This window comes from Aspergillus neoniger, assembly GCF_003184625.1.
Source record: "Aspergillus neoniger CBS 115656 unplaced genomic scaffold BO87scaffold_10, whole genome shotgun sequence".
Classification (NCBI taxonomy): domain Eukaryota; kingdom Fungi; phylum Ascomycota; class Eurotiomycetes; order Eurotiales; family Aspergillaceae; genus Aspergillus; species Aspergillus neoniger.
The window spans coordinates 105,688-133,148 of NW_020291138.1; the positions used below are offsets into that span (position 1 = coordinate 105,688).

A 27,461-nucleotide genomic window follows, 5' to 3' on the forward strand; every position below is an offset into this window, starting at 1 on the left:
AGGGTAACACAAACACAAGACGAACAGACAGGCACCACCTAGATATCTACCTCCGAGATGCAGCAGCAGCAGCATGCACGCATGCATACATGGCATGATTTCTATCCATCCACTATCCCATCTCATCCCAACAATGCAGGGAAGGCAGGCAGGACCTAACCAACTTACCAAACTCGAAAAGTACTCCGAAGCTTAAACCATCCTAGCCCTCTATAGTGGGTACTAATACACTTCATATAGAACAGGGTTTTCAGTATGTTCAAAATTTATTGCCACGCAAATGCCCCCCCATCTACATCCTATCTCACCACATAGCATCGCACCTTCCTGCACCCATCATCCTTTCTTACATCACTAATAAAGGTAATAGCATCAATAAGGACAAGAAGTTAAATAGGAAATATAGGCCCAGGTCTTACTACTTTACTGGTCCAGTATATAAACCTAGATACGTAGGTAGATAGCTACCCCTCAATCCTCCGAATAGTAGTAGTAGCCTTACTCTGCTATACTCGACGCTCCTGGCTGGGTGGTTTAGTATGATGGTTCAGATTTGCATCTTATTATATGTGAACTACATCACCTTCGATTCCTTCTACTTGGTTTGTGGTGGTTCAATGTTTGTGGCGCGCTCTCTGTTGGGCTTTGTACGATCTCTCCATCTTGGCTTGCTGATTGTTAGGTTTGGCGCACCCGCTTGTTGGCTTAACCTGACCTATACTGTCTGGCTCGTCCGTGACCGACCTAGTCTGATGAATCTTTTAACACTCAGAGGTGATCTACTAATTGTCCTACTGGCTACGAGCTCTTGTGCACAACTGGTAAAGCAATAAAACTTAATTGAAACTCAAGGACTATGGTACGGTACGCCAATGATCTGGCCTGCAATCCCTATCGACCTAAACCGTCCTACCATCAAGGCTGGTCAGTTAGAGTCAAAGAGTTTGCACCTGAACTTCAGTGTTGAGCCGATGCAATCCGAGTACGACAATAGCAAGCAGTTCAGACGATGTACCGGACATCGCTATGTAAAATACTAAAGGAAAAAAGCAACCAATATCTCCACCACGCCAACTTCTGTCTAGATGTACCACATCTGCCAGGGAAGTCTGTTCCTCCGGTTGATGATTGGCAGTAGCTTAGGGTCAATTGGCCTGTTCTTAGGCTTGGGATTCGTAAGCTTGATCGTGTTACCGCTCTGTGGGCCAGAGCTGGCCGGAACATCCTCGTGGCTGCGGGCACGACTAGCGATAAGGTGCGCATAGTAAATGGCAGGGTCTAATGTTTCATACATTTTAGCACTATAAACCTCACAGAATGGGAGCAAGGCAACTTACACAAGGAGACCGAAGTCGTAGACCGGATGTACTGGTAACAATGATCATAAATCATGTTCTGAAGCTCATGGGGCTTGTGCTTTATCTGGTCGAGGATAACATGATAATGAACGGGCCGCGAAGTTCCCTGCAGAGCAATATGCGAATAGAGGAGGAAATCCCAATCATGTGGAGAGGTCACATCTTTCTCAATCAGAATACCGGGCAGCGGGTTACCGTTCTTGTCAGCAGCATTGCGATCGGCCGGCTTTGGGAATGCTCGCAAATGGTGACGCTTGTTAGCAACCACCACAGTGATCTTACCATCCCACTGATTCATGTTATGCTGAGTAATGACGCTCTTGATATTTATGACCTCTTGATTGAGTACGTGCTCGAACTGACCGGAAGAAACACCATCACGGAAGTAGTAAACGTACTTAGGCGCGCGTCCCTGTCCGATAGTGGTTATCCATTCACGAACAAGAGGGGCGAGCATAAACTCCATACTGGTCCGCGAGATGATCTCTATACGATCCATGTTTGCTTCGCAAGCACCGAAGTAGCTGCTACCATAGGGATCCTTGGACACGGAAACTGCCGCCATTGAGGGTGACCACACACCCATGGGAGGATGAGTCACGTCAGCGCCAATAATCATTGAGCCTGGACGCAAGGTCGCTCCTTGCACCTTTGAGATGGCACGATTTGTGACTCCTCCAAGCTTAGCGTTCACCTTCATGAGGACATTGGAAACATATTGGGGATTACCCCTATTGACATGACCTGCCTGCAGGACTTGGGAAGGCACACCCCAGCGGCAGTCACACGACTTCTTAATCCGCGTATAAGTGAAGGAATTTTTATCCGGGACGATGACAAGAAGCAACTGAGGGTCCTCTTGATTTGCCTTTCCGGCACCCTCATACAGCTTTTTGATCGCTTCACCAATGTCTTCTTTGAGCTCGATGATCACAGGACGGCGGGTAATTGTGCCTCCATGTCCAGCATAGGTCTTCATAAAGTTGTCGGCGAATCTGACTACCTGGTCGTTACTGATAACGTTGCGTCTTCCAGGGAAATAGCCAATCCCCCATGTTTGAAGAGGCTGTGGATTTGCTGTGTAGAACTTCTTTCCGCGGAGATCCCAGCGGCCACTAACACCAGGCTCGATGCGCTGGTTGTTGCCGAACATGACGGCGGGACTTGGTAGAAGCCGAGCCTTGGACTTCATCATGGTATTGCTGATCTTAAGCCCAAAGTTGTTAAGGACAGGGTCTTGGTCGTGGGCAAGTGTTCTCTTGGAAGTGAGAATTGTCTCGAGCCTGTCTGACGGACGAGACGCCGCATATTTGATCATTTGAGCTGTCTGGGTTTCATTCAACTTAAAAGGAAAGCGCTGGAGACCCTGGATGGTCAAGACCTCCATAGGGTAGACCACATCTTTCTTGGTCATCTCTACCATGGGAAGTGCCCAGTCGTTGAGGGTCAGGTCGTACTTGCGCTTGAAGTACTGCTCGACGCTCATCCGGTCAATCTTTCCGGTAGCCTTGTCCTTTATGTCAACCATGTACTGGCGTGCGTTGCCGTTAATAAGCCCCTTGACAGTGAACCGGACTCCCAGGACTGGGCATCCTCCGTAGAATGGAGCCACAACCAGCTTTCGGAGCCGCCTACTGACTTCTTGGAAAAGCTCCGACTCGGTAACTCCGCCATATCCATCCGGCTTGGGCCTAAGGAGATGGCATAGATGCTGATGGTCTCTGGCGTCACAAATCTCCAGTGCCGCGCCAGTCAGGCTAATACGGGCCCAAAAGCATGTATTGGAGACGTCGACATTGACAATAAGTCTACCGCCCTGGGATAACAGTTAGATCAAAGACCGGAGTAAGGTAGAATAAGGGCAATCTCACGATGGCAGGCCGAATGGATTGATACATTCCCTTAAGAGCAATGACGCCCCCGCCCAGCTCCCCCTTCCCTCCGTTTTCATCAAAAAAGGAACGTTTGATGGCCAGAAGCCGTGAGCTGGGATGTTCTCTAAGAACATGGTCAAGGAAATCTGGGGATTGTCAGTTGGTCTCTAATAACATCAGGAAAATAGTGAGTACTTACTCATCGCCTCCAGCACTCCATCGTCGAAGGACGCCTGACCGGAGAGCCAAGCATTCAACACGGCCAGGTTGACTGTCCTTGTGTGCCGGACAAGCAGACGGAAGGTATTCTTGTCCTTCTCTATGCCTTTCCGCACGGGCCGACCCTCTTCGACGTCAAGATTGATTTCCTCATTGAATTCGGTTTTGTAGAGGTTCATCGACCTGGTTGTACCATAAGCAGTGCCCTGTGAGATACTCGGTGGTCTACCTACCATGCAAGCTTCGAGCCATCATAGACGATGCTCTTCAAAGCCGCCCTTCGAGCCCTGGAATTCCACACCTTCTTATTGACAATGAACTTCTCCAGTCCGGTGCCGATGTGAACCTATAAAGGTTAGCAATAGAGAAGTGATTCATCTGGGGCGCAACGTACATCGTACTGATAAACGGTTCGGCTAGGGAACTTCGTAATGGGGTAGGCATTGAGCGAAAGCTCGACTTCTTTTCCGGTTGTATTGAAACCTGGACGGGGGACAGTCTCCACTGGTACAGAGTACTTTTGGAACTCCTCATCAGTACGAATTCTCAAGTGACGGAGACCCCCTGGGAGTTTATTGATGGCTTCAATATTGTCCATGATGAACAAAGATGTAATGCAAGATAGTTGCTTTGAAAGGATAAAAACGAAAAGGAAAAGCGATAAACGAGAATGGTTTGCGAAGGAAGCACACGGGTGGATAGGAAAGTAAAATAGGGTGATGGAGAAGGAAGAAGAAGAAACCCTGGGAAAGAGGTCAAGGGGATATTTATATTCCTGTCGAGAAACGGACATTCCCACATATTGTGAAGCAATAGAGCCAGTGAAATAGGAATATGGAAGTCAACTTCCTACATGAAAGGAATGGTGGAAAGGTGAATCCCGGCATGATAATGGCAGCAGGAGGCGTTTGCCCAATGAAATGGGGTGAATAGGCGACGTCCTGCAGGTGATAGCCTTCAAGTAGGTTGTACAGAGTAAAAAAGACCGGCAAGTCCCTTCAGATTTGGAAGCAGGGGAGAAGGTAATGGGTCGGAGGGAGGGAATATCCCGGAGATTCCCAGCCCGTATAAAGAAGGACGGTGAAAAGACCAAGGGAATACGCCGTACGACGCGGCCCGACGGCGGTGACAGGAACGCCAGTGCATTACACCACATGATGCATATTGAACGAATCGAGGGAATGCAAACAGAGGCCTGAACTTACCAAGTGGTTAATCGCAAACGCAGACATTGGCAAGTCCACGTTCTTACACATATCCGTCTTCAATCTAGGCCGGTCTAAGGCCGGGTCCGAAAGCGGAACATTTTTGCTCGCCTGCATGGCTGCGACAACGCCGAGATATTTTTGTTGTTTATTGAATTTTTTGGGATTTTAGGCTGTGTGTGATGATGGTCAACGATCAGAGGAAGGAACAGAAGGGAGGAGCGCTCAAGAGAAGAGGAGTAGGTTGGGGAGGAAGAAGGAAGAAGAGGAAGAGGAAGAGAGAAGAGGCCTTTTATACCTTGACGCCCATGAAAAGGACTAAGTCGAATAAGAGAAGATGAAGTCAAATGTGAGGATACAGAGAGAGGTAGGAGGATGAGAAGATGGGGAAGAAACAGAAAGAGAGAGCGGAAACACGTCGATGGCGAGTTGAAGGGGCAAGAACGCGTGTTAAGATCTAGATGAGGAAGGAGGGAGGCAGAGAAGAGCAGCCTGGGATTGATCGCGCCTTCCTTGTTTGTCGTGTTTACAAACTGAAGCCTGAGTCAATGGAGAACTGACAGTGAGGTCAATCTGGATGGCTTCAGATTGCTCAGACGATCTACGCTGTGTCTACTTTACGGAGATTGCGCGGGATTGCGCACAATATCATTTCAATAGTGAAATGGAAGAGAGTGCTACAATAGTTGGATTGCTACCAATTGGAATGAAGAATGATCAGAGGTGATACTTCATATCTAGTTTATTTCCAGCACCTGGTGGGCTTCCTTTCAATTTGCTTGGAAATGTGCCATTTAACCGCAAGCTAACGAATTTAGAGAGCTCAGATAAAATGACGATCCTTGATCCTTCATATAAAATTGGACAACTACGGTTTACGTATTCGGGACCACCTTATCACAGAGAACGATCGATACGCCACGAGCAGAATCGGGAGATCGAGAGATCTAATAACAATACCAATGGACGAACGCAAATATACGCTATTGATGTAGTGGTGGAGCTGAAGATTTATATGGCCAAGAATGTATCGAGGAACACAAGCAAGCAAGAAGATAATTGAAGGACACCTTCTCACTATGCAGTTGATTGTCACCGACCTTCGGAATCGTCCTACAAAAGCACTTTGTGTACTGAATCACTTTAGCAGAATGACCCATTCTTCAGTCAAGACGAGCGATCTCGCTAGATCATACGCCTCAAATACGAGTGAACAGCTCTCATTGGCAAAGAATCCGTACAAGAAGAGTCCTCCCAGGACGCATATCATCTTTCAAGACACCATAAGCATTTGACGAGACCCCTCAACATCCCAATTTTCTCAGACGAAAATGAAGGGCTCTAAGTTGCGAAATAAAGCCAGATACGCTACTCCACGAATACAACACCATGACACAGCATGGACAGATTGCCTTCCCTACGGACCAGCTAGCACAATCCCAAAGCGACCAAAGAAAGAGAGCCCATCAACTTAGCCGGATCTAAGCCTCAGTTCTTGATCTACCATTCAGATCATCTGACCAACCTACATCAACACGCATAACATAGCTTCCAGGTTACGACCAGACCCTAGGGGGAGAGAACCAGCCCAAATAAGCAAATGTGTCCTTCTATCAAGTTGACTGTCGCTCATTTTGCCCCATTATATACCTACTAAGCATCGTTAGATTAGGAAAGATACGTAGGTAGGTAGTACAGTGCGTAGATACGATTCCTGAAGAGTGCGTCTATATTAAGTTGATATCATATGACGAATACTTCAAGGTTACATTCCACAGGCAGCTAAGTGAGTAGGTCTATACCCATTCGATGTAGATGAACGTTTCTCATGTCAGAAGGGTGGGTAAAGAAGTGGAGAATAGTCAAGCTTAGCTGGGAATAGTGACGCTTAAGGGTGGGCTTCTATACTTCAAGAAATCGAGGATATCATCAACCTGAAATACTGCACTGATGCATATCCTCCAATTATATACTAGTAGATTACTATCTTTTATCTCTCCACTATATATCTCCAAAATCAAAACCATTATATACTTTTAGCCCATCACCTGCACTGCAGCACTTTTTCTTTCTCCAATGGCGACTACATCTACTCCACCCCACCAGTCGTACTCCTCCGCCTTACACCCAACCTCTGCATCTCATACGCCTCACCTCTCTCCAAATCATCCTCAACAGCCGACTCGGACGAGCTCTCATCCCTCCGCATCATTACCCCATCACCACTACCCCCATTCTTCGAATTACGGCGATCATCATCCCGACCTGAAGCAGCAGCAGCAGCGTCACTCAGCCCATGCGTCCCGCCCACGCTCTCCATAGTGAATGGACTAGCAGTCGGGGCGTCCAGGATGGACAATTCCTCCTGTGTAAACCACCAGGGGAACAAGAACGAGCGGACGGGGATAAGCAGCAGAATAATAACCGGGAAGCCGATGGCGGCGATAGTCTGTGTGATGGCAAAAGTGGCGCCGAAGCCGATCAGTTCCAGGATGACGAACGCCCAGATGGAGAGTCGGCGTTTGATGCGCTTGAGCGGGTTGGAGGCTGGCGTGAGACCGCTGTCTTGAGCGAGGAAGATGAGTTTCTGGGTGATGCCGTTGCCTTGGAGGGCTTGGACGCCCATGATGAAGAAGAGGCCGGCCAGGACAGCTTGAGGGATCAAGTGCAGGACAATAAGCAGAGGGCCGGTCATGGTGCCGAGGGTCATGAGGCCTTGGGCGAAGTTGCTGACGCGTTGTTCGACGACGTGGTCGGTGACGCGGATGGCTTTGCCTTTGTTGGTGTCGTCTTCGTCGGCGACGTCGCGGGTGACGCAGAGAGCGGCCGTGTGGAAGGGTGCTTGGGGGATGAGACCGTTGGGGAAGGGGATACCCAGGAGACCGGCTACGAAGGTGGTGATTCCGAGTAGCCAGAGGTCCCAGTGGAAACCGGCTGGCTTGCGCAGAGGGAACTCGGTTCCTTGGGCGATAAGCGACGAGACTATTTGGTCAGTTACCCAGCAGAGCATTTGCTATCTTGTACGCTGACTTACCATTGTGGTCAAAATAGAACAGAATCGTCAACAGCACCGCAAACGGAATAGCAAGGAACACATCGCCGACATTGATATCCCAGAAATGAACCAGCCACGGGCGCTCTTCTGTCGGGAAAAACGCCTTGCTAGTGGGCAGTCTCGCCACCTCGACATCCCTCATATGGCCGATATGAACAAACCCAGTAAAGAACACAATGGTCAAGGGCGTGCCATAATCCTCCAAAAATTTGCGAATCCACCGTTTGAAGAGACTGCTATTACCAAGCTCGCCACATATCCAGCCGCTCATAAGCACCAGCAAGGCGACCATGATACTGAGATACGCGGAAGTCTCACCAGCGGTTCCCCACTGCCTGGTGAGGACTTGGATACCCTTTTGAAGGTAGATAAAGGCGACATAGAAACCGAAAATGTCGCACGAGAAGCGAGTGACATAGGTGAGACCATTACAGGCATTGGTAATGGCAAGCAGCCAATGCATGATCAACGACCATCTACAACGATCAGCACACGAGCTGTCAAAGAACGAACCAATAGGGAGACTCACATCCCAATCCAGCACATAAACGCCAAATAATTCGTCCCTCGTGGCGAAATGATATCATAAACCGTGTAATTAAACACAGTAATAGGACCTATCCCACCACCAGATCAATAACAGACCAAAAACAAAAGAAGAAAGAGATCGAGATAGAAAAAAAACATACCAGTAACACCCACAATAACCAACGGCTGAGCCGCAAAGACCGAAAACACCACCGCAGCCAACACACTCGCCAGCAAGACCTCATTAACGCCATAACTCTGATTGGTTTTCTCAAACATGTCCAACGAGAAAGCCAGCGCAGGAAGAATACTACACCACAACACAATCAGCACCACAAAAAATCAACCAAAACGAAAAAGGATGCACCCACTTAGCAAAATACATATACACCGTCGCGGGCACAACGCGATAATCCCACGCATCAGTCCAATCACTCCAATAGAACGGAGCACGGCGCTTAATATCCTGAATCATGCCTCGGAAGAGATGAATTTTGTACCATTTCTCTTCTCCTTCTTCTTTCTCTCCAGCATTACCGATCCCACTCCCCGTGGAAGACTGATACCTAGTATGTTGTTCATGATGGCTGTTGTGTGTACTGTGCTGAGAGCGAATACTGCTCGTCGTCGCCGGGCGGAGATGTTGCGATTGCGACTGCCACGGCCGGCGCGAATGCGAAGATGACGGTGGGAGGGTGTCTCCTCCCCCTCCTCCTCCTCCGCTGCCGCTGTGGGAGCCTGAGGTGGAGGCAGATGGAGCTTGCATGGTTCTATTAAGAACTCGGCTATCCCTCAATACTACAAGATAACAATAATAATGAGTAAGTATACGTAAAGAGCCTAGTAAGCTCTCTCTCACAGCTGCCCCGGCGGGAGAGGAAAAAAAAAAAGTCTCTCAGCCGGAATCTTAACTGGTTAACTTGATCCGGGGAAAGTTAGGTTCGAGGAATGAGAAGAAGGGACAAAGTGTGGAGAAACGGCCGGCTAGTTAGTACTAAGCTAGCTAGCTAGCTAGCTCGACTGGACTTCCGGCGGCGACGGTTGCGGAAAGCTCACGAAGGTTGTGATTCTAGAAAAGCGAAGTGGAAGAATTATAACCATTACTCTCTAGTCTAATAACAATTGGGGACACCGAGAGATAAAACTATGATGGCGGGTCTGTCTTTATCTATGCTAGTCATGTTTCTACGCGGTAGCGACCATGCTAGTTAGTGCCTAACGTCATTGGCTTTAGCGAGCGAGCGAGCGAGCGACGTATTTTTGCCGACGGGCAGCCATGCGTACATTTTGCAGACGGATTAATGTATCCCCCTGCAAACAAAGTCTCGAATTTATCGAAAAGTGGAAGCAAACAATTATAGCAGAACGCTTGATGCTGGACTACCTAACTATTACACAGAGAGAGTTGTTAAAACTATCATCGCCAGTGTCCTACGTGCACTATCAATTTACCCGGGCTGGATTCTTCTACCGGTGTCCCTAGCTATCGTTCGCATCAACATTAACCACTTTTATGTCGCATCTCCCCTAAGCGGGAGGGGGAGGCGGGGGAGGCTGGTCACTAGGCGGCTGCATCATCATGTCAGTAAGCGGTAGTAAATTAAGTTATGTAGATAGCAAACATACCGGAGGTGGGGGACCCTCGCCAGGAGGCGGAGGGGGTGGGCTTCCAGAGCCGTAGTACATCGACGGCATGCCCGGCGGCGGAGGAGGAACACTCAGACCCGGAGGAGCGCCAGGGGCACCCATGCCGGGGTACGTAGGGTAAGCTCCGTAACCGTACGATGCTTGTCCGCCAGGGGGCGGCGGGGGAGCAGCCTGTTGCCAAGGAGCAGCAGCGGAGGCAGCAGCAGCTCCAGGTGCACCATAACCACCGTGAGAGCCATAGCCATAGTCGCCGCCACCGCCACCGCCGCCGCGGCCCTGTGCAGCCCATGGAGGCGCACTGCCGTGGTCGCGGGAGCCGTAGTCGTCACGGCGGTCGCGGCCTCGTTGCTGCCAGGGAGCCACGTCACTGGGCGGAGGTCCGCGCTGCCATGGCTTCACGTCGCGGTCATCATAACCTTGATCGGGGCCAGCCTCGATCCGACGAGGGACATGGCCGTCTTCGCCGGGCGCGCCACCAGACAATTCTTGCATGAGTTGCTGAGGTATGTTAGTACCATGTACTGTGTACTTGGGGAAAGAATGGGCGGAAACATACCTCCATCTCACGGTCGACAGCGTCACCGCCGCCAATGGCCCTGCGGCCGCCGAAGCCACCGTTGTTGTTGCGCCAGTCAGAGCCGCGCTGACGGTCGGGACAATCACGGGCCATGTGACCAGCGTTACCACAGACGCGACAGATGATATTGGCGGTGAAGTTGCGCTGCTCAGGACAGTCGTACTTGCGGTGTCCGATTTGACCACCTGTGGTTGTTAGCTATAATTCCAAGTAAAACAGGAAGGGTGCGTACAGTTCTGGCAAGCCTGGTTCTCATCGTCACGGAGAGTACCGTTAAGTGCGGCCAGCTCTCGAAGCTGATTCCTCTTGAGTTCGTTCTGACCCTCAGGGATCGAAGCAGCCTGTGTCCATTAGTACCTGGAATTCATTTCATTGTGCAACTTGGGGAATACATACCGTCTCAATGACGTTGTGTACCAGCTTCTTCGCCTTGTTAACCTTCTCCTCAGTATCCGCCATAATCAAACAGTGAAGATCTTCTTCCTGGTTGCTGGCATGAGCGGCATCAGAGCGACCCTTTCCTTCCTTGACGGAACCTTTACCACGAATGGCAATCTTGGCACCAGACTCCGACTCCATCTTCTTCAGGGTATTACCACGAGGTCCTATGAGTAAGCCAACTTTAAAAGATAGCAAAAAGCTAAGTGTTAGTGCAAGCTGTTTTAAGTACTTTCAGGCGGGTGAGTGTGAGCAAAATGGTGCAAGTGGGAGCAAAAGAACAGGTAGAGCAAGGGTTCGCAAGAAGCGAGCTGGAGATAAACAACGCCCGGCGGCGAAGTCTTCATCAGAAGCCCGACTCGAGCACAGCAGAGTCAAGGAGTGCAGGAGAGTACAAATACAGCAATGGTTAGGAGTTAGAGGGTTAGTTATCATACTGAAGTTAATCTCTGGATAGTCATTCACAGGCACATAGACCTTCTCCTGGGTCTTAGTAGGACGTCTGTAGTCAGAAGGCGGGTGGTAGTTAGGAATAGTCTTCATCGCCTTTTCGACGAGTTTGTGGCGCTCATCCTCGAGACGCTTCCGGTAGCGGTATTCCCTAGTGTTTACACGTCTGCCAAAGTTATCGTACTGAGGAGGGGGAGAGGGAGATCTAAAACCGTTAGCATGTCTTTCAGAAGGGCGCAGCAGCCATCAAGAGGAAGAAGGGACGAACCTATCCCCATCAGCCGGCACAACATCATTGATCCTCAGCTTCTGGCTAATCTCCTCAATCCGCAAATGCAGGGTATACGCTTCCAGCTGTTCATTGGTGAAATTAGCCATAATCATGGTCGGCAGACCCATGAGACCGGCAGCCTTGTTTTCCTGCGCATCGCCCCAACGGTTACGCTTCTTGCGCTTCTTGACGCCGTCGGCGGGGGGTTCAGCTAACCATAGCATTAGCAGCTGTTTAATATTGAAGGGCAGTTATAATATTTTTATGCACTCACCTCGGACAGGGCTGCGGCCACGCTTGTAGGCCGAGTCACCAGCACCAGGCATAGAAGCAGGCGTCGCGGTGCGACTCTCATCCTCCGGGCCCTCCTCACCTCCAAACCGTCTCCGGCCCAGAGGGATGTTATTGGACCCGGTGATTCCCTGGTTGCGCCAGGCCATGATGAACGACTATTAACCCCTGTTGTTAATGAGACCGATATACGAGCAAAAAAGAGATATTCTTTTTCTTTCTTTCTCCGCAGGATCCTTGACGAGAGGACGGCGATGCGATGCGACGAGAGAAGCTGGGGAGGGAGATGTGGCAAGGCTTTTAGGCCGGCACGTGGTGATGACTAAGCGGGGAGCAGAACAGAACAGTATGCACTTTCACATCAGTACTATCTCACAACCTTATCATTGCAAAATCAAACAATCATATACATCATCACTAACTAAATAACACTAATTTAAAGCTAATGCTTAGCATCCGCCTTCATCCCCTGCTGAATCCACCCCTTTGACTCCTGCGCAATCTTCTCCGCCTTGGCCTTATCCTTCAAAACCTCCTTGATAGTATGCGGACTCGGCACATGTCTACCCTTCTCGACTCCCTCCCTGGCAGCCATGCGTTCCTCCCACGCCTTGAGATTCGGGAACTCCTCAATATCGACACCTGCCCACCCGGCTGCAGCAACCCATCCCCAATGCGAGATATCCGCAATACTGACGTGATCACCAACAAGATACCCGGATTTGGACTTGGCGAGGTGCGCATCCAGCACGCTGTATAGCCGTCTCGTCTCGTTGATGTAGCGGTTCACGCCGTACTCGATGCGCTCGGGCGCGTATCGGTGGAAGTGGTTCGCCTGGCCTTGCATGGGCCCGACACCGGCGTTCTGGAAGTAGAGCCAGCTGTTCTGTTCATAGTATTCGCGGGTGCCCTGCGGGTAAGAGATCTTGTGGTCTTTGTCATATTGTTCCGCGAGGTAGGTGAGGATGCTGCCGGATTCGAAGAGGCGGATCTTGGATCCGTCGGTGAAGGTGTCAGTTAGGGCGGGGATGCGGCCGTTGGGGTTGATTTCGAGGAACCATCTAGATGGTATTAGTAGTGATGGGGAGAGGATTTGTTGAGGTATGGAGAAGGTAGCGTACGGCTCTTTCTGGGTGTTCTTGGTGATATCGATCTTCTCGACTTTGTAAGGGAGACTGGATTATCGGTTAGATTGCTAATTATCCTATGAAGATATCGGCATACCCTAGCTCCTCCAGCGCAATGGAAATCTTAATTCCATTGGGAGTCTGCGCTGTGTAGAGGGTGATGTCGGGGCGGCTCATTGTGATAGCTGCAGCTGTAGCTGTACTATACAGAGAATAAGAAGAAAAAGAAGAAGTAGAAGGGATCCGTGAACAGGAAATTGAGTTCAAGTAAATAGGTGATGATGATGGTGATGATGATACAAAAGAAGATGCAGTGCGACGACGAAAACAACGGGCATTAAATAGGCCTCTGGATCCTACACGAACCCCGCTCATGACCGACCAGATAACTACTACACGATGATTGATGCAATTGAACAGCTACGTTAGCTAATTAGTTCATGGGGGGTAACGAGTTAACCTTAGGAAACATGATGATGCCATTTTCGGCTGATTCATCAGTAAGCCCCACTTGAGCTTGAGGTTTGATTTCTAAGCTGCAGAAAAAGCTTCCGGCTGTTTCTATCGGGGATTTATTTTTCTTATCGGGCGGGGATGCCGTACTAGGATTATGCCGGCTTACTGTACGGTTAATTTATTATTGGGATTGCGTGATTAGTAGTTGGCGGAATTAAGTACAAGGGTTTAGATGTCACTCTGTAGGTTCGGGTTCGTAATGTGTTGCAGTGTTGCTGATGCCGGGGTGCATACATCGATCGCTATTATGGGTGCTGTCTGCTGCCCAGTAGTCCTAATGGGTTGGAAGAAGCTGGCCAAAAACAGATTGCATCGTGTAAGCATGCAATGCAATGTACTAGTGTTTAGCTTCAATGGCTTACAAAAAACAAGTTTCCACAAATAAGCACAAAGTTATGCAAAACTTGATTGTTATGTGCAATCGCAAGCTTCAGAGCCACGCATAAAAAGGAACAACTATATATACTACCCTAGCTACAAAAGTATAAACCAATAGCAACCGAAAACACCGAGGGGATCCAACACACAGGTAGCCCATAGGCTGTAGATAATTGAGGGACATGGCTGCCAAGCGTGGATGTGCTGAGACACAAATGGGGGCCAAGTGAGCAGCAGCCCTCCATTGAACATTCACTTAAAGGCAGCCGGCTGTCCACCAGTCTTACCAGGTAAAACTCTCCTCGATGAAATCTACTTGCGTTTGGTCCTGTCTCTTGCGGCACACCCGTCGAACATCATCGCTCAGGCTTCCGTTTCCACATACCAGCACTCCCATCGCTCCAACCTGGTTCTCGACCTCCATGTTGATCAGCGTGTCAACGTTAGGACGACCCGGGAACATTTGAACGGTGGTGCTGGGGCTCTGGATCTCCTTGGTGTTACGCGGGCGGGTGATGAACAGCATGATCCGAAGGACTTCGCGACGGCGGTTTATCGCCAGAATGCTGGTCATCCAGGGCCGGATCCACTCGAGGTGTTCGGGGGACTGGATGATCCAGACCAGGGTAACGCGACGGGCCGCCACGGTCCCTTCGGCAAAGCCCTGGACGAGATGCCGCACGAATGGTACTTGATGTGTGATGCCGACACCGCCTGCAAAGAGCATGACCGTGCCGTAGGAGTCCATGGTGTGGATGCTGCCGTACGGGCCTTCTGCGAACGCCCGCAAGGAAATCCGTCCACTGGGAGAGTTTTGAGCACGCTTAAAAAGTTTGTCGGTGAACCCAGTGCGGCGACGAATCAGCAAGGAGACGGTCGTCTTCTGGAGACTCGCAAGGTCTTGTTGGGTCATAGGGATGCCTTTTTCGCTTGCGGGGATTTCTTCGGCTTCGCTCCACCCGACGGAGAAGGGGTGGCTCATCCAGAAACCAATGGATGGGATGTACAAGTACATGTGTTGGCCAGGCTTGAAGGTCCACGGCCGTGCCATCTTCAGGGTGATTCGCAGGGCATCGCCCGGGAGGGTCTCGACATGCGCTGTCGTGCACTCCCTTCCGCAGTTACGGTACACAATGATGAGGATTCGGGCGGCTCTCTATATATAACCATGGTTAATCTTGTCTCATTCTCCAATAGGAAAATGGAGGCTTACCTCGAGAGCCCAGAGGATGATGGCGGCGAGAAGGTAGTTCTGAGACACCAGGCCATCCAAGTGTATCCACAGGAAGGCGAACGAAAGCGCAACGAACGCGATGTGGAAGTGGAGGAAGGTCTCGTAGAATGCATGGCGGATGGGGGAGGGTGAGTGCACAAGAAGAGCAGTGAAGGCGCAGCCAGCCTAACAGTCAAGTTAGTCAAATTCAAGTTTGGTCTTTCATAAATGCTTACGATCAATCCACTTAGCATAAAGCTGCTCTCTCCGAAAAGCATTCCAACAAGACTCCAACCGGCTATACAATTATCAGCACATATGGACCATACTCCGACATGGGTTGCAACTACATACCTTCCTGAGCCTCCGGGATCGCAAAAGCAAACACATGGGCGATTGCCTCCAAGACGACAATGCGAGCGAGCCAGCGGTGAATCAGATTGAAGGTGTCAAACGGCACTTGAAGCAGGGTGATCAGGGGATTGTTCCTGCCGGCCATGAGCACCACCGGGATAAGGTTCACTGTCGCCATGGTTCCGGTGCGGTTGCGGATCAGGCCCGCAACCGTGGACTCCTCGGTCCCATAGGGTACGGTGACAACGCAAAGGACGACGTTCATAACGATAATGCCCACCACGATAAAGGAGTGAAACCGACTGGGCAGCGTGCCCATATTGACAGCTCGGGAGAGCTGGAACTCGCGGTTGTGGCGTGTACGGAACAACGGGGCATAGACGATATGGTTGTGGATTTTCGCGAGCATGCTGTCGGGGCGAATGAAGTACCGCTGGTGTTCATTGTTAAAACTTGCCAGTCGCCTCATATGACTGGCAAGACGATGCCACATCTTCCAGACATAGATAAAGGCAGCCATTAGGCCCAGGACCAGCAGACTGAGACGAGCGAGGTCGTCATTGAGCATCTCATAAAATGAATGACCCCCTCCATGACGCTTTCCGAGCTCTGCTGCAGAAGCAAGTCCGACCAGGGACGAGCAAAGAAGAAGAGAATACATCTTTGTGTGTGAATTGAAAAATGAGAAGAGAAAAAAAAAACGGAAAGATGTCTCGACAATCGACGTGGAGATGTACTAATAGGGGATATTTCTTGCAGGAGAGACCAGCTCTACCCAGACGGAGTTTTTTCTTCAGAAACTAATTGCAAATGAAGAAAAAAAGAAAGAAAATCCCGAGATGATCCTCGTCGATGACCCATGCAAGAGACCCAATGAGGAGTATTTGAAGTCTCTAGTTGTTGGACTGGCGTGGGGAGAGCAAGAATATCCCACGTCCAGCGGAGAGCCAGGGTTCACACCAACAAGGGTATTGTGATGGCGCTTTGTCGTGCAACGGGAGGATCACAACTTGAACAAAGACCAAGCGACAAGCTGGTCACGGATCGAAGGGAAATACGGTAAAAAGCTTGGTGTGTCTTGATTTACAGAGAATGGACGGTCGCCTGGGAACTGGGATACTTCCGTGTGGAATCTCTCGACAGTGGCGGGCAACGGAACGGAATGTTTAAGACGGAATATGAACCAGTCACACCCTTTGCTTTTTCAGCTTCAGAAATAAATGAAAAAGGTTCTGATAAAGAATGAACAAATAACCGGTACCAACAGCCAACAATCGGCCAACAGCGAGGCAGAAGCGAGCCAAATCGATTGGGGGGGGGGCGTGGAATAGGTACCCAAAAAGTAGTAGGGTTGGAAGGGAAAGAAGGGACTGACTATCCTGTAGCCGATATGTGAAGGGGAAAGCGCTTAACAAAAGGGAAAGCTGAGAAGCAGGAAAAGAGGAAAAAGAAAAAGCAAAGTCTACGAAGAAGAAGAAGAACGAGCAGAATTGAGAAAGATCTCCAGAGGGCCAGTGCAAAACCTTCTCAATCAAGCACACGCCCTTGGCTGGATTGGAGCATTGCGGGTTAGCCAGCGACTCATCAGGGCCCAGCATCGAGGCCCATCAGTCAAGTCAGTGCATCGCGATAAGTGGAGAGAGGGAGAATGAGGTGGAACATTGGACAGGTCGAGCCATGTCACCAAGAGACGCTGGGCCCGTCCGGGTGACTCCTGTCAAATTTGCCATCCACGCCAAGCGAAGCGGATATATGAGGCCATCGATCGAGTAGTCAAGAGGAGGGGGGGAGAAGAGAGAGAGGAACAGGGAGAGGATGAGTGGGTTCCCAGATGAAACACCCCAGCGGAGACCGGATGAGATCTCGCGGCTTGGCTGGAGGGAGTGATGGCCGTCGCCCTTGCGTTGTAGAAGTTTAACAGCCAGTGAGCGAGCCAATCTTGGCGGCGCGGGCGGACAAGAGCGGGCCCCAAGTGGATTTGGCGCGGTTTGAGGTTTGAGGATGAGCGAAAGACAAGAGTCGGAGAGAGTCAAGATAGGCAAAGACTTTTTCCCGGATGGCGAATCAGAAGATATAATAATAGTCTAGACAGGAGTTCCTCTTCTTTCTTGAATGTGGCTATGATTAGGTTGTCGGTCATTGCCTATTTGACTGGTGATATCAGACAAGAATTACTGAGAACAGGAAACAAGCACCGATAATGAGAAGGAAAGAAAGAAAGAGGAGGTACCTATTCTTGGCACTGGAAGACCCGTGATCTGACTGATTGATTGATTAAGTAGGAAGAATCCTAACTATTCCTTTCTATGCTAAGCATAAACAAAAGCTCCCGAAATAAACTCTCTGCACAATCCTTTTCTTTTTTTTTTTTTTTGTACTACCATAACTCCCTCTCAGTCACATCATCAGACATTAATTTTACTGATATCAACCACACGGCACACCACCCCTCTCAGCCAAGGATCGAAGGATTGTTAATGTTTTACTTTGGGGGATAATAAGTAATCTAGTCTATCTACTAAGTATCTACACCACGTTCCTATCGTCACGCCTTTCCCAAAGCAGCAGGTGGAGCAGTCCCTCATATCATTACTCACCGATTCAAGAAAAAGTGGGAATTAATATGGGATGATAAACAAACCCTCATTTCATCAATCAGAAGCAATATAATTATTCCTGGGGTTATTCGGGTAGTTGGGGAACTTGTTGGGGGAATTAATTTAATTTCATTTTGTTTTTATCCTGATTTATACTTCAAGTTCCCTCCTGCTGTCAGTCGGTGCATGATGTATGTCATCTGTCAATGTTATTAACGTAATCCACGGTTAGGTGGCCCACTACGGTTAGGTGGCCCACCCCATCGAAAACACCACCTTGAATTCCTACCCGAAGCCATTCGACCACCACGATGCCACCAAAAACGCCTATCTCATCAAAAGCGCAGGTGGAACAGGAAGGCAGGATCTTTCTTGCCATTGAGGCTATTCAGAAAGACCAAATCACCAGTATTCGCAAGGCAGCGCGTGTTTATGATGTTCCTCGAACCACCCTCTGCAATTGACTATCTGGACGTGATTTCACTCAAGATATAACTCACAAATGTCAAAAATTATCAAAAAACGAGGAGGATTCGCTTGTCAAATGGATTCTATCTCTAGATAAGCGAGGTGCAAGTCCCCGGCCGCTTGACGTCAGAAATATGGCCAATATAATTCTATCTAAACGAGGTCATACAACTCCCAAAGAGGTAGGCATCAACTGGGCCTACAACTTTGTTAAACGCCATGAGACCCTCCGTACTCGTTATACCAGATGATACAACTATCAAAGAGCTAGAATAGAGGATCCTGAGATTATAAAAGACTGGTTCAATCAGGTCCAGGAGGTTATACAAGAATACGGGATCTTATCAGATGATATCTATAATTTTGATAAAACGGGGTTTGCTATAGGCATTATTACTATAATTAAAGTAGTAACTAGTTCCCAGAGAGCTGGCCGGCCGTCTCTAGTTCAATCAGGGAACCGGGAATGGGTCACTTCAATTGAGTGTATTCAATCTAATAGGATAATTCTACCTTTAACTCTAATCTTCAAGGGCAAAACGCATTTCAAGGCCTAGTATGAAGATTGATCTGTTCTCTCTACCTGGAGGATTAAAGTCAGTGATAACAGTTGGACTACTGATATAATTGGCCTTTGATGGCTTCAAAAACACTTTATCCCGTGGATCAGAGGCAAATCAGTAGGCAAGTACAGTCTCCTGGTACTTGACAGCCATGGCAGTTATTTGACTCCTGAATTTGATTAAACCTGCACTGAGAATGATATTATTCCTATCTGTATACCTGCGCATTCATCCCATCTACTTCAACCTCTGGATGTTGGTTGTTTTAGCGTGCTTAAACGCATGTACAGAAACATGATTCAAAAGTAAGCACAATACAGCCGTGATTATATTGACAAGCTTGACTTCTTAGAGGTCTATTCTAAAACACACCAACAATCTCTAACAAAGTCAAATATCATCAGCGGATTTAGAGCAACAGGTCTTGTTCCCCTGGACCCTGAGCAAGTGCTTTCCCGGCTTAATATTTACCTTAAAACACCACCTACTCCAGGTAGTCAGTCAAGTGGCTCAGTGCTTCAAACACCATATAATATAAGACATCTTTTAAAGCATCAGAATACGGTGGAATAGTTACTTCAGAAGCGGCAAGCAAGTCTAACTTCACCTACTCACTCTACACTACGTTAACTCCTCAAAGGGTGCGAGCTAGCAATAACAAACTCGATCATACTGGCCAAGGAGAATGAGGAACTACGCGCTAGCCATGCAAAGCAAATATAAAAGAGGAAGCGTTTGAGAAAGCAAGTGGTCTATACAGAAGGCACTACTATTGAGGAGGCTCAGGATGCAATCCAGCAAGAACAGGAGGTGCAAAATGATGAAGTTGTAGAGATTGAACCTCAATCTCTATCTACGGAGACCCTCTCGCGCGCGCCTCCACGCTGCAGTAATTGCTTCATTATTGGTCACCGACGTACGCAGTGTTCAAAACCACCTAGTCTTTAATTATATAGCATTTTTATAAGCGTTTTTGTTGAATTAAAGGCTTCATTTTGAAGATATCGAGCCGTTCGGGCAGAGGGGTGGGCCACCTAACCGTAGTGGGCCACCTAACCGTGGATTACGTTATTGTTTAAGCTACAGTCGTGCGACACTTGTTGTCACTGCCGTTGCTTCAATATTCCCGCTCAGGAGGTGCCCTTCCGACCGACTGACTGACTGACTGGCCGTGGGGGTTGATGGTCTTCTACTGACCTTCAGCTAGTAACTAGCATCGATAGTATTTCCTAGGGAGTTTCAAACGGTGAAGCCATACCTAACCACATTAGTTCACCTACACCAACAAGGAAATTTAGTAATCCATTTAGAGAGATCTACAATTAAAGCAAAGCCAAATTCCGTGCCCAACCCATGCCACAATTCCCTTTTCCCTAGACCCCCACGGTCAATCCAGCCACCGGAACCAAAGAATCAAATGCAAGAATGACCTTTTCACCCACGAGTATCCTTATCAATCAGTCGATCAAATCCACCAAAACGCGAAAATCACCCCCCCAAAAAGAAACCTAATCAATCAACCAACCCACTCCTACCAGGAAAATCAATCAGTCGGTCTAATCCTCAATTTGCCGAGAAAAAAAACATCACAACAATACGCACTCGGATGGAAATGAATGAAAATGGACAGAACCAGACCAGACCAAATCATCTATAACCCAGTGATGGGGTTCGTCTGAAAAATGAGACCTCGCCCAACCATCATTACCAATTTCCCAACGCCCGCGCGAAAGTGGAAAAATAATAATGACCCCCGCGTGCTCACAAGAAACTCAGCTCGTCCTAGCTGTCATCATCAGAGCCAGGAATTACTCGCTTAAGTCGGGACAGGTCGCGTGCGAGTGGAGCGTCAAGGACGCTGCATCTCCGAACGGTGTAGTGTTGGAGGTGGTAGCTATTGTCGCCGTCCCGCACTGGCGGTGCAGATCGGCGGCTCTTCACACGGGCTGGTCAATGATAACCACCACGAGCTGGTAAGTCAAGCTGATAGGATCCGGCTGGTGCGTTCGGGCCCTTCTTCAAAACGCTGGGTTACAAACAACATCGCCAAGGGGCAGCCTGTCCGTGGCCCGGGCGGCTATCAGTGCAGACAGGGACGCGCAGGCGTATCGCTGGCGAAGCGCTGGCCGTGACTGCCAGGACTAAATGCAGCCATCAAAATAAGTCTCTTGGGAGACGAGACGGTGGCCTCCAATCATTCTTCCCCCGCGCCCTCGTTTTCCCGCTCATTGATGGCGCAGATGTCACGCTGGATGCCGCAGCAGCCCTCTGAAGGTTCAGGGCTAGGCGATATGCTACTGGTTGAAACATCGACGCTCAGGTCTCGCAGAAGCTGGAATTGAAGCGCCGTGGGGAGCCAGACGTGCTATCTAGCGATCCATTCACCCAATGCTTTCTTCCTATCAGTACATTGAAGTGATGTGGCGCATCCAATATAAAACCCCCCCCCCCCCCCCCCCCCCCCCCCCCCCCCGGCCAACGCTATTGCTGTTTCCGCAGGTACCTTAGCGAGCAGATGAATTCCCCGCTCATCGTCAGCTGAGCAAGGCCCCATATGAATTACTCAAAAGTTCCGAGCTATCCTCACAGCCATGGAACATCTATTGGACAAACTCTACTGTTCGACTGCATTGCATCCTGTTGGTATACCAACAATGTCGTAGGCAGATAGGCAGAACAATTCTAAGATTTTTCTTTTCCCGTGAATGACCGACTTCGGTCATTTTGCGCCGTCCACTTATCTTGGAGCATTGAGTCAGTCCCTCGTCTGGGATACCACAGCCTGTCCCTGGGCCGGTTCTCTTAGTCGTTGGGGGTGGGGGAGGTGGTAAACGGTCAGAGTCTTGACCAGTCCTGGCTTTGGATTTCATCTCAGCGATGCTTTTCCCACTCCTCGTAACATCTCTAGAGTTAGTAAGTAGTAAGAAGTGGATATTTAGATGTCATAGTGCACAAACATGCTTTTCGCCCATTTCGCAGTCGGTTGGATACTACTAGTACTACGACCCTTCATATTGCGCCAATTACATCGCGGGTAAATGTTGGGAGAGAGCTCTACATCCATGATGGAGAGAGAGATCCAAGGAAAGTGAATATATTTATTGATGTATTGTAAATTCCATCATGTCATCCGGGAGGTTGGTGACCAGATAACTGTGAGGTAATAAGTATGTTTAGGGACACCTCGATAGATCCAATATCTCTCTTATGGTTAGTTACTAGGATATACAGAGTCAGGGTCTCTCGCTTCAGTCTTATTCACATAGTAGTTTGGATAGCCATCCACGACTTTGGCTTAGTAGTTCTAGACATCTAGGTGTATGATGGGATATTCTGCTACGAACAGGAGAGATAATGAATCAAAGACATAGCATCGTTACAGAGTCGTATTGGGATAACCACCGATCATCGTATATAATACATAGCATGCGAATCGCCCGGCCTGGCTATGCACTGCCCGCGATAGAGAGAATCCATGCCAAAAGACATGAAATGAACAGAACAATGGGAAGAAAATAAGAAGAAAATAATAACATAGAACCATCAGCACCCAATGTGGTGCGGGAGTAGAGAGATTTCTGCAAACGGCCCGCTCATCCAAAACATCAACTCTTTGCAGGGATATATAGAGCCAAATAATACCTCTATTAAGACAGGCATAATACAAGGAAATAAACCCAAGATTATTTTTGTAAGCTCGGCCAGCGGCCATGCATAGGGAACTGGAAGGTAGGAAAAGAATATGAGACAACCCATCACGCTTAAGCCGAAGACTTCTTCGATCCACGGAGCTTGGGGTTGCTGGCAGCAGCGCGCTTCTTCTGCTTGGCCTTGGAAGAACCGGCATCACCGCCCTCGATGAACTTCAGCAGCTCATCGACGCTACGGGAGTCCAGGGAGGCGCTGCCAGGAGCCCTGGCTCCAGCGGCCTCGGGAGCAGTCTGGCCAACCTGAGGCTGGATCTTGGTGCCGAGAGAGCGAGGGTTCATGTTGACCCGGCGCAGACGACGAGCCTGGATGTCCTTGGCATGCTTGGCGATCGAGACCGCGTTCTGAGTGAGCTGCTCCAGCCAGGTCTCAGCTTCCTTAGTGTTGCGGTCGTTGGGACCCAATTGGCTAAGGAAGATGTTGTAGGCATCACGCATCTTGCCAACGGCACCCTTCGAATCCTGGTCAAGAGCCAGAGCCTGGGCCAGCTGGAACAGAATGGTCGCGGTGTTGATGGACTGGCGGCCAAAGAGGTTCTCGCACACTTCCAGCGAGGCCTCGAACCACTTGCGAGAGTCCGAGTACTGCTTAAGGTGCTGCAGCATCACCGCGGCGTTGTTCATAGTGGTGATGGAATCGGGGTGGTTGGCGCCGTAGATGATCTTCCAGAGGTCCATGGCATGCTTGATGTAAGCCAACGCAGTCTTGGTGTTTCCAGAAGCGTGCTCGAAAAGACTGAGGTTGAGGTAGCTCAGAATGGTGTCAGCCGAGTCCACACCCAGAGTACGCTCAGTGACGATGACAGCCTTGCGAGCCAACTCGACAGCCGCTTCCTTCTCGTCGGTCTGGTAGTACAGCATGGACAGCTGGTGGTAGAGCTTGGCGACCTCGGGGTGGAGGATGCCGTAGATCTGCTCGTGCAGAGACAGAGACTCCAAGATGAGCTCCTGGCCCAACTGCTTCTGGTTCTGCATGAGAGAGATACGACCGGCCTCCAGGGCCTCCTCGGCGAGGGAGCTCCTGGGGGAGGCGTCCTTGACCAAGGGCACAATGTTGAGGATGTCATCAGGGACAATGGCAAGGATGGGCTTCTCCTCCTTGGCGGCGCGGGCGGGAGAGCTGGAATCGCCACCCTTCTTCTTCTTCTTGTTCTTGCCCTCCTCCTGAGCAGCACCGTTGGCACCGTTGGTGACAGGAGCCTTGGCAGGGATCTGCGACTTGTCGAAGATGAATTCCCGGGCACCAAGCTGCAGACCGAGCTTGATCGACAGGTCACGGAGAAGCTGCAAGTGTCTAAGAGAGTTGAACCACTCGGCCTCCAGGGTGAAGCGGTACCGGATGGTCACCTGCTTCTCAATCTCAGCCCGGAGAGTGGCAGGGGTGGCCTTCTCGAAGGAGAAGTCGCCTTCAGGGTAGATGGAGCGCAGAGAAGCGTCGATCTCGGCAACAGGGTTGGGGTTGACATCAGCACTCAGAAGGCAGTTGAGCAAGTGAGAAATGCAGGAGGCGACGAACGGCGCCGGCACGTTACGAAGGTATTCGTTGGCAATGTGCTTGAAGGCACGGGCAATCATCTCCTGAACAAGAAGAGTAGACAGAGCATCGAGGCGAGAACCCTTCTCCTTGGACAGCTGAGCCAGCTTACCAAGGTAGCGGATGTTGATACCACGCTTGTGCAGAAGCTGGCTAAGAGACTGTCCGTCCATGGGGAAGCCGACATCACCGTCGTGCAGGTCCTGGATCAATTCGGGCATGATCTTGGAGCGCAGGTAGTCGCAGGTCTCACGAACCTCCTTCTCGTCCTGGGCCCACTGTTCCTTTTCTTCGTCAGTCTGGGGAACCTGACCGCTGCAGACATCGGGGTTCAGCGCAAGCGAGAATCCGGAAATGTCAACGCGCTCCTGGTCAGCAGCCTCCTCGCTCTTCTCTTCTTCGGAGGCCTGCTCCTTGGATTCGGTAGCCTCGGAGGATTCAGCATTGGCAGCGTCCGCCTCGGCCTTGGCGCTACGGCGGCGCTCGACTTCGGCCTTCACGTACTGGCTCATCTTGTGTCTCCAGTAAGATTCAACGAGCTCCAGTCTCAGGACCGACATGCGGTGCGGGTAGGCATCGCTACCTTCTTCCTCCTGCCACATGACATCCAGGGGAGTCACGCGGTAGAGGTCAAGGACGTACTTGCGGCCATCAGTACCCAGAAGACCCTTGGTCTCCACGCTACCCTCGAGCTCGTGGCGCTGACCCTCCTTGTCCCACACGGCGTGCTTCTTGACGCGAAGAGCCTTGGACATCTTCTCGAAGACAGACACAAAGTCGGGGTGAGTAGCCACAACATCCTTTCCTTCAACACCACCATAGTCGATCTGGTGCTCACCGGGTTCACGCTGCTTGAAGATACCGGGGACAATGCTCTGACCGACGATACGCTTGCCAAGGTAGTCAACGACAACAGTTCCCGGGGTGAAGAGACCGTTGATGTCGAGCTGGTTGACAGCCTTGATGCCCACAACATCCTTACCGACAGCGACACGGGCAGCCTCATCACCTCCCTCGGAGGCAAAGGTGCCAACACCGTCCGCACCGAAGGAGTAGAAGATGTTGTTGTACACGAAAATCTGAGCATCGCGGCTCTCAGTGGGGTTCAGAGGAGCGACCTCACCACGAGCAACCAGAACGGCACCACGAGCGGCGGCCTCGTTGTAATCAGCGAACAGCTTGGAGGTCAAGCGCTCACGGAAGACACGGTCCTGAACAGTCTCGCGAGGCAGCTCCCGGGTGGTCTGGAACTCCTCGTTCCAGTCACGGAGGGTCTCCGCGTTGTCAACTCCGGAGATGAGGTAGTTCTCCTGGGAACGGGTGATGTCCGGCTGGTGAGCGTTGGCGGTCGAGGTGGGAGGGGGAACAAGCCACGGGTTGTTAGGGATGGCGTTCTGGAAGGGGAAGGTGGTCAGGAGATCCTTCTTGTTGTTCGACTCCTGGAGGGCTTCGAAAGAGGCGTTGAAGGAAGGCGACAGGTGAGCGATCAAGGTGAGCAGCGAGTGCGCGCGACCACTCTTGGGGATAGTCTTGGGGGAAGGATCGAACTTCATGTTCGAGTTCTTGTTCACGTAGAAGCCGGAGATGTGAGAGGTGATTTGGAACTGCTCACCCTCGTTGGTGGTGACCTGAAGGTAGAGCAAGTGGCCCTTCTGGCGGAGGTGGTAAGGAACGGGGTTCCAGGGGGAGAGAGAGATGGCCTTGACGGTCTTGGGAAGGGGGGCTTCGGCGCGGGGGAGGATGGTCTTGAAAGAGGGGGAGCTAGTGATGTCGTACTTGGACAGGGAGTGCTCCTTCTCCGACGCTTCAGCCACCTCGGCGGAGATGGCATCGTGCAGCGACAGACCAGCGCTGATACCGTGGAGGTTGTCCACCCGGTCACCAGCAGCGCCAACCAGCTCTCTCATGCGAACAACGTGCATACGAGCTTCCTTCTCGTTGTAGGGATCCTCCACCAGGGTGATCTCGGAGTCAGCCTTCAGGTCGGGCACCTCGGACAGCTCGACGAAGTCATTGATGCGCTGGCCATTGAATTCGAGGTGGAAGCAGGTGTACTGGAAGGTGCTGGGCAGCTCGACGATCGATTGGCGCACATCTTGAACTTGTTCTTGGCTCGACACCTAAGCATACGGGTTAGAGGGTTTTTGAATCATTCCCCTAGTCGCATGACACCTGTAGACATAATACCCACCATCACCTGGATCTTGTAGGGCTCATGGGGGAGCTTGACGGTGATCTGGAAGAGGCCTGTAAACGATGACTCATGGTCAGTAACAGGTACGCAAGATTGAGCCATGAAGCGACAGGAGAGACATACCACCAGTGTTATCCTCTTCCTGAGTCTCCTCAGGGTGGTTACCATTGGTGAGCTGTTCGGGAGTCTCTGTGGACAGGAGGTTAGTTTTATCGGACATATGGCATCGGTGATTGACGGCCGGGAAAGGAGAGCGAACCTTTCGAGTGCTCCAATTCGCCATTGGTCTGGGCCATTATGACGGACTAATTGGTGGTAGATCGAAGGGAGAAATAGATAATAGAATGGATAGGTAGCACTTGATTAGACAGAGCTACCTGATGACGGCAAATGTAAAGCGGGTGGCGGTGGAAGTAGTAGAAGGATGTTTTAGAGGAAGAGAAAAAAAGGACGGAGGGTAAAACAGAAGCAAAATGGTATGATACAAGGACAAGGGCAATTGAATCGAATACAACCCGACCCCGTACCCAGGACAAGAAAAAGGGAACCCAAAAAAAGACCCGATTAAGAAAGAATTGGTAGGATGGAGGGAAAAGGTTGAAGCTGGAGAAGAGCACACGGGGAAGCCGGGCAAAGAGAAAATTTCGCGGATGCGGAATACCCTCGGAAGTGCTCGGGCGGTGGGAGAGCCAAAACCGGCACCAAAAACTAAATTGGTGGATTTGGTCGTTTCTCCACATCAGTTGGGACGATGCCCCGGCGACCAGATAAGGTGTGGATATTATAGTAGTCAAAGTAGTCCAAGTAAGTCTGCATCATCGTGAAGTTGAGTAACTAGTAATTGAAATTTAAACAGGAATTTGGTTTTGCGGAGAAGATCGATAGTTAAGTAGACAC

General features: G+C 50.2%; 8 protein-coding genes across 8 annotated transcripts; 1 reads left to right on the top strand and 7 right to left on the bottom strand.

Moving 5' to 3' along the window:
• Window positions 1–967: 967 nt before the first annotated feature.
• Window positions 968–4,773, bottom strand: BO87DRAFT_330966 (putative eukaryotic translation initiation factor eIF-2C4; the record flags this gene model as incomplete). Its single annotated transcript, XM_025620320.1, has 7 exons — window positions 968–1,278; window positions 1,338–3,174; window positions 3,230–3,378; window positions 3,432–3,634; window positions 3,685–3,797; window positions 3,846–4,226; window positions 4,657–4,773. 7 exons carry the CDS (start codon window positions 4,771–4,773, stop codon window positions 1,082–1,084), a joined length of 2,997 nt encoding a protein of 998 aa, XP_025481411.1. The 3' UTR covers window positions 968–1,081.
• A 1,842-nt stretch (window positions 4,774–6,615) lies between these two features.
• Window positions 6,616–9,159, bottom strand: BO87DRAFT_355266 (anion exchange family protein). Its single transcript, XM_025621324.1, has 5 exons — window positions 8,611–9,159; window positions 8,401–8,549; window positions 8,241–8,328; window positions 7,691–8,187; window positions 6,616–7,638 (listed from the first exon to the last, which is right to left on the bottom strand). Exons 1-5 carry the CDS (start codon window positions 9,003–9,005, stop codon window positions 6,746–6,748), a joined length of 2,022 nt encoding a protein of 673 aa, XP_025481412.1. The 5' UTR covers window positions 9,006–9,159; the 3' UTR covers window positions 6,616–6,745.
• Window positions 9,160–9,783: 624 nt separating this feature from the next.
• Window positions 9,784–10,869, bottom strand: BO87DRAFT_13153 (uncharacterized protein). Its single transcript, XM_025618051.1, has 3 exons — window positions 10,696–10,869; window positions 10,443–10,648; window positions 9,784–10,384 (listed from the first exon to the last, which is right to left on the bottom strand). The coding sequence occupies exons 2-3, from the start codon at window positions 10,554–10,556 to the stop codon at window positions 9,845–9,847; spliced, it is 654 nt and encodes a 217-aa protein (XP_025481413.1). The 5' UTR covers window positions 10,557–10,648; window positions 10,696–10,869; the 3' UTR covers window positions 9,784–9,844.
• BO87DRAFT_13152 (uncharacterized protein) lies at window positions 10,870–12,167 on the bottom strand. The gene is made up of 3 exons (XM_025618050.1): window positions 11,897–12,167; window positions 11,620–11,833; window positions 10,870–11,556 (listed from the first exon to the last, which is right to left on the bottom strand). The coding sequence occupies exons 1-3, from the start codon at window positions 12,060–12,062 to the stop codon at window positions 11,136–11,138; spliced, it is 801 nt and encodes a 266-aa protein (XP_025481414.1). The 5' UTR covers window positions 12,063–12,167; the 3' UTR covers window positions 10,870–11,135.
• Window positions 12,168–12,334: 167 nt separating this feature from the next.
• Window positions 12,335–13,277, bottom strand: BO87DRAFT_355271 (glutathione S-transferase family protein). The gene is made up of 3 exons (XM_025621325.1): window positions 13,138–13,277; window positions 13,035–13,088; window positions 12,335–12,974 (listed from the first exon to the last, which is right to left on the bottom strand). Exons 1-3 carry the CDS (start codon window positions 13,215–13,217, stop codon window positions 12,356–12,358), a joined length of 753 nt encoding a protein of 250 aa, XP_025481415.1. The 5' UTR covers window positions 13,218–13,277; the 3' UTR covers window positions 12,335–12,355.
• Window positions 13,278–14,079: 802 nt separating this feature from the next.
• BO87DRAFT_13199 (ferric reductase family protein) lies at window positions 14,080–16,373 on the bottom strand. The gene is made up of 4 exons (XM_025618058.1): window positions 15,502–16,373; window positions 15,384–15,445; window positions 15,148–15,333; window positions 14,080–15,090 (listed from the first exon to the last, which is right to left on the bottom strand). Exons 1-4 carry the CDS (start codon window positions 16,160–16,162, stop codon window positions 14,218–14,220), a joined length of 1,782 nt encoding a protein of 593 aa, XP_025481416.1. The 5' UTR covers window positions 16,163–16,373; the 3' UTR covers window positions 14,080–14,217.
• Window positions 16,374–20,875: 4,502 nt separating this feature from the next.
• BO87DRAFT_424236 (uncharacterized protein) lies at window positions 20,876–21,401 on the top strand (the record flags this gene model as incomplete). The annotated part of the gene is made up of 2 exons (XM_025627216.1): window positions 20,876–21,102; window positions 21,233–21,401. 2 exons carry the CDS (start codon window positions 20,876–20,878, stop codon window positions 21,399–21,401), a joined length of 396 nt encoding a protein of 131 aa, XP_025481417.1.
• A 1,467-nt stretch (window positions 21,402–22,868) lies between these two features.
• On the bottom strand, window positions 22,869–27,037 carry BO87DRAFT_13230 (translation initiation factor 3 subunit CLU1). The gene is made up of 4 exons (XM_025618060.1): window positions 26,824–27,037; window positions 26,688–26,753; window positions 26,562–26,617; window positions 22,869–26,490 (listed from the first exon to the last, which is right to left on the bottom strand). Exons 1-4 carry the CDS (start codon window positions 26,858–26,860, stop codon window positions 22,891–22,893), a joined length of 3,759 nt encoding a protein of 1,252 aa, XP_025481418.1. The 5' UTR covers window positions 26,861–27,037; the 3' UTR covers window positions 22,869–22,890.
• Between the last annotated feature and the right edge of the window lie 424 nt (window positions 27,038–27,461).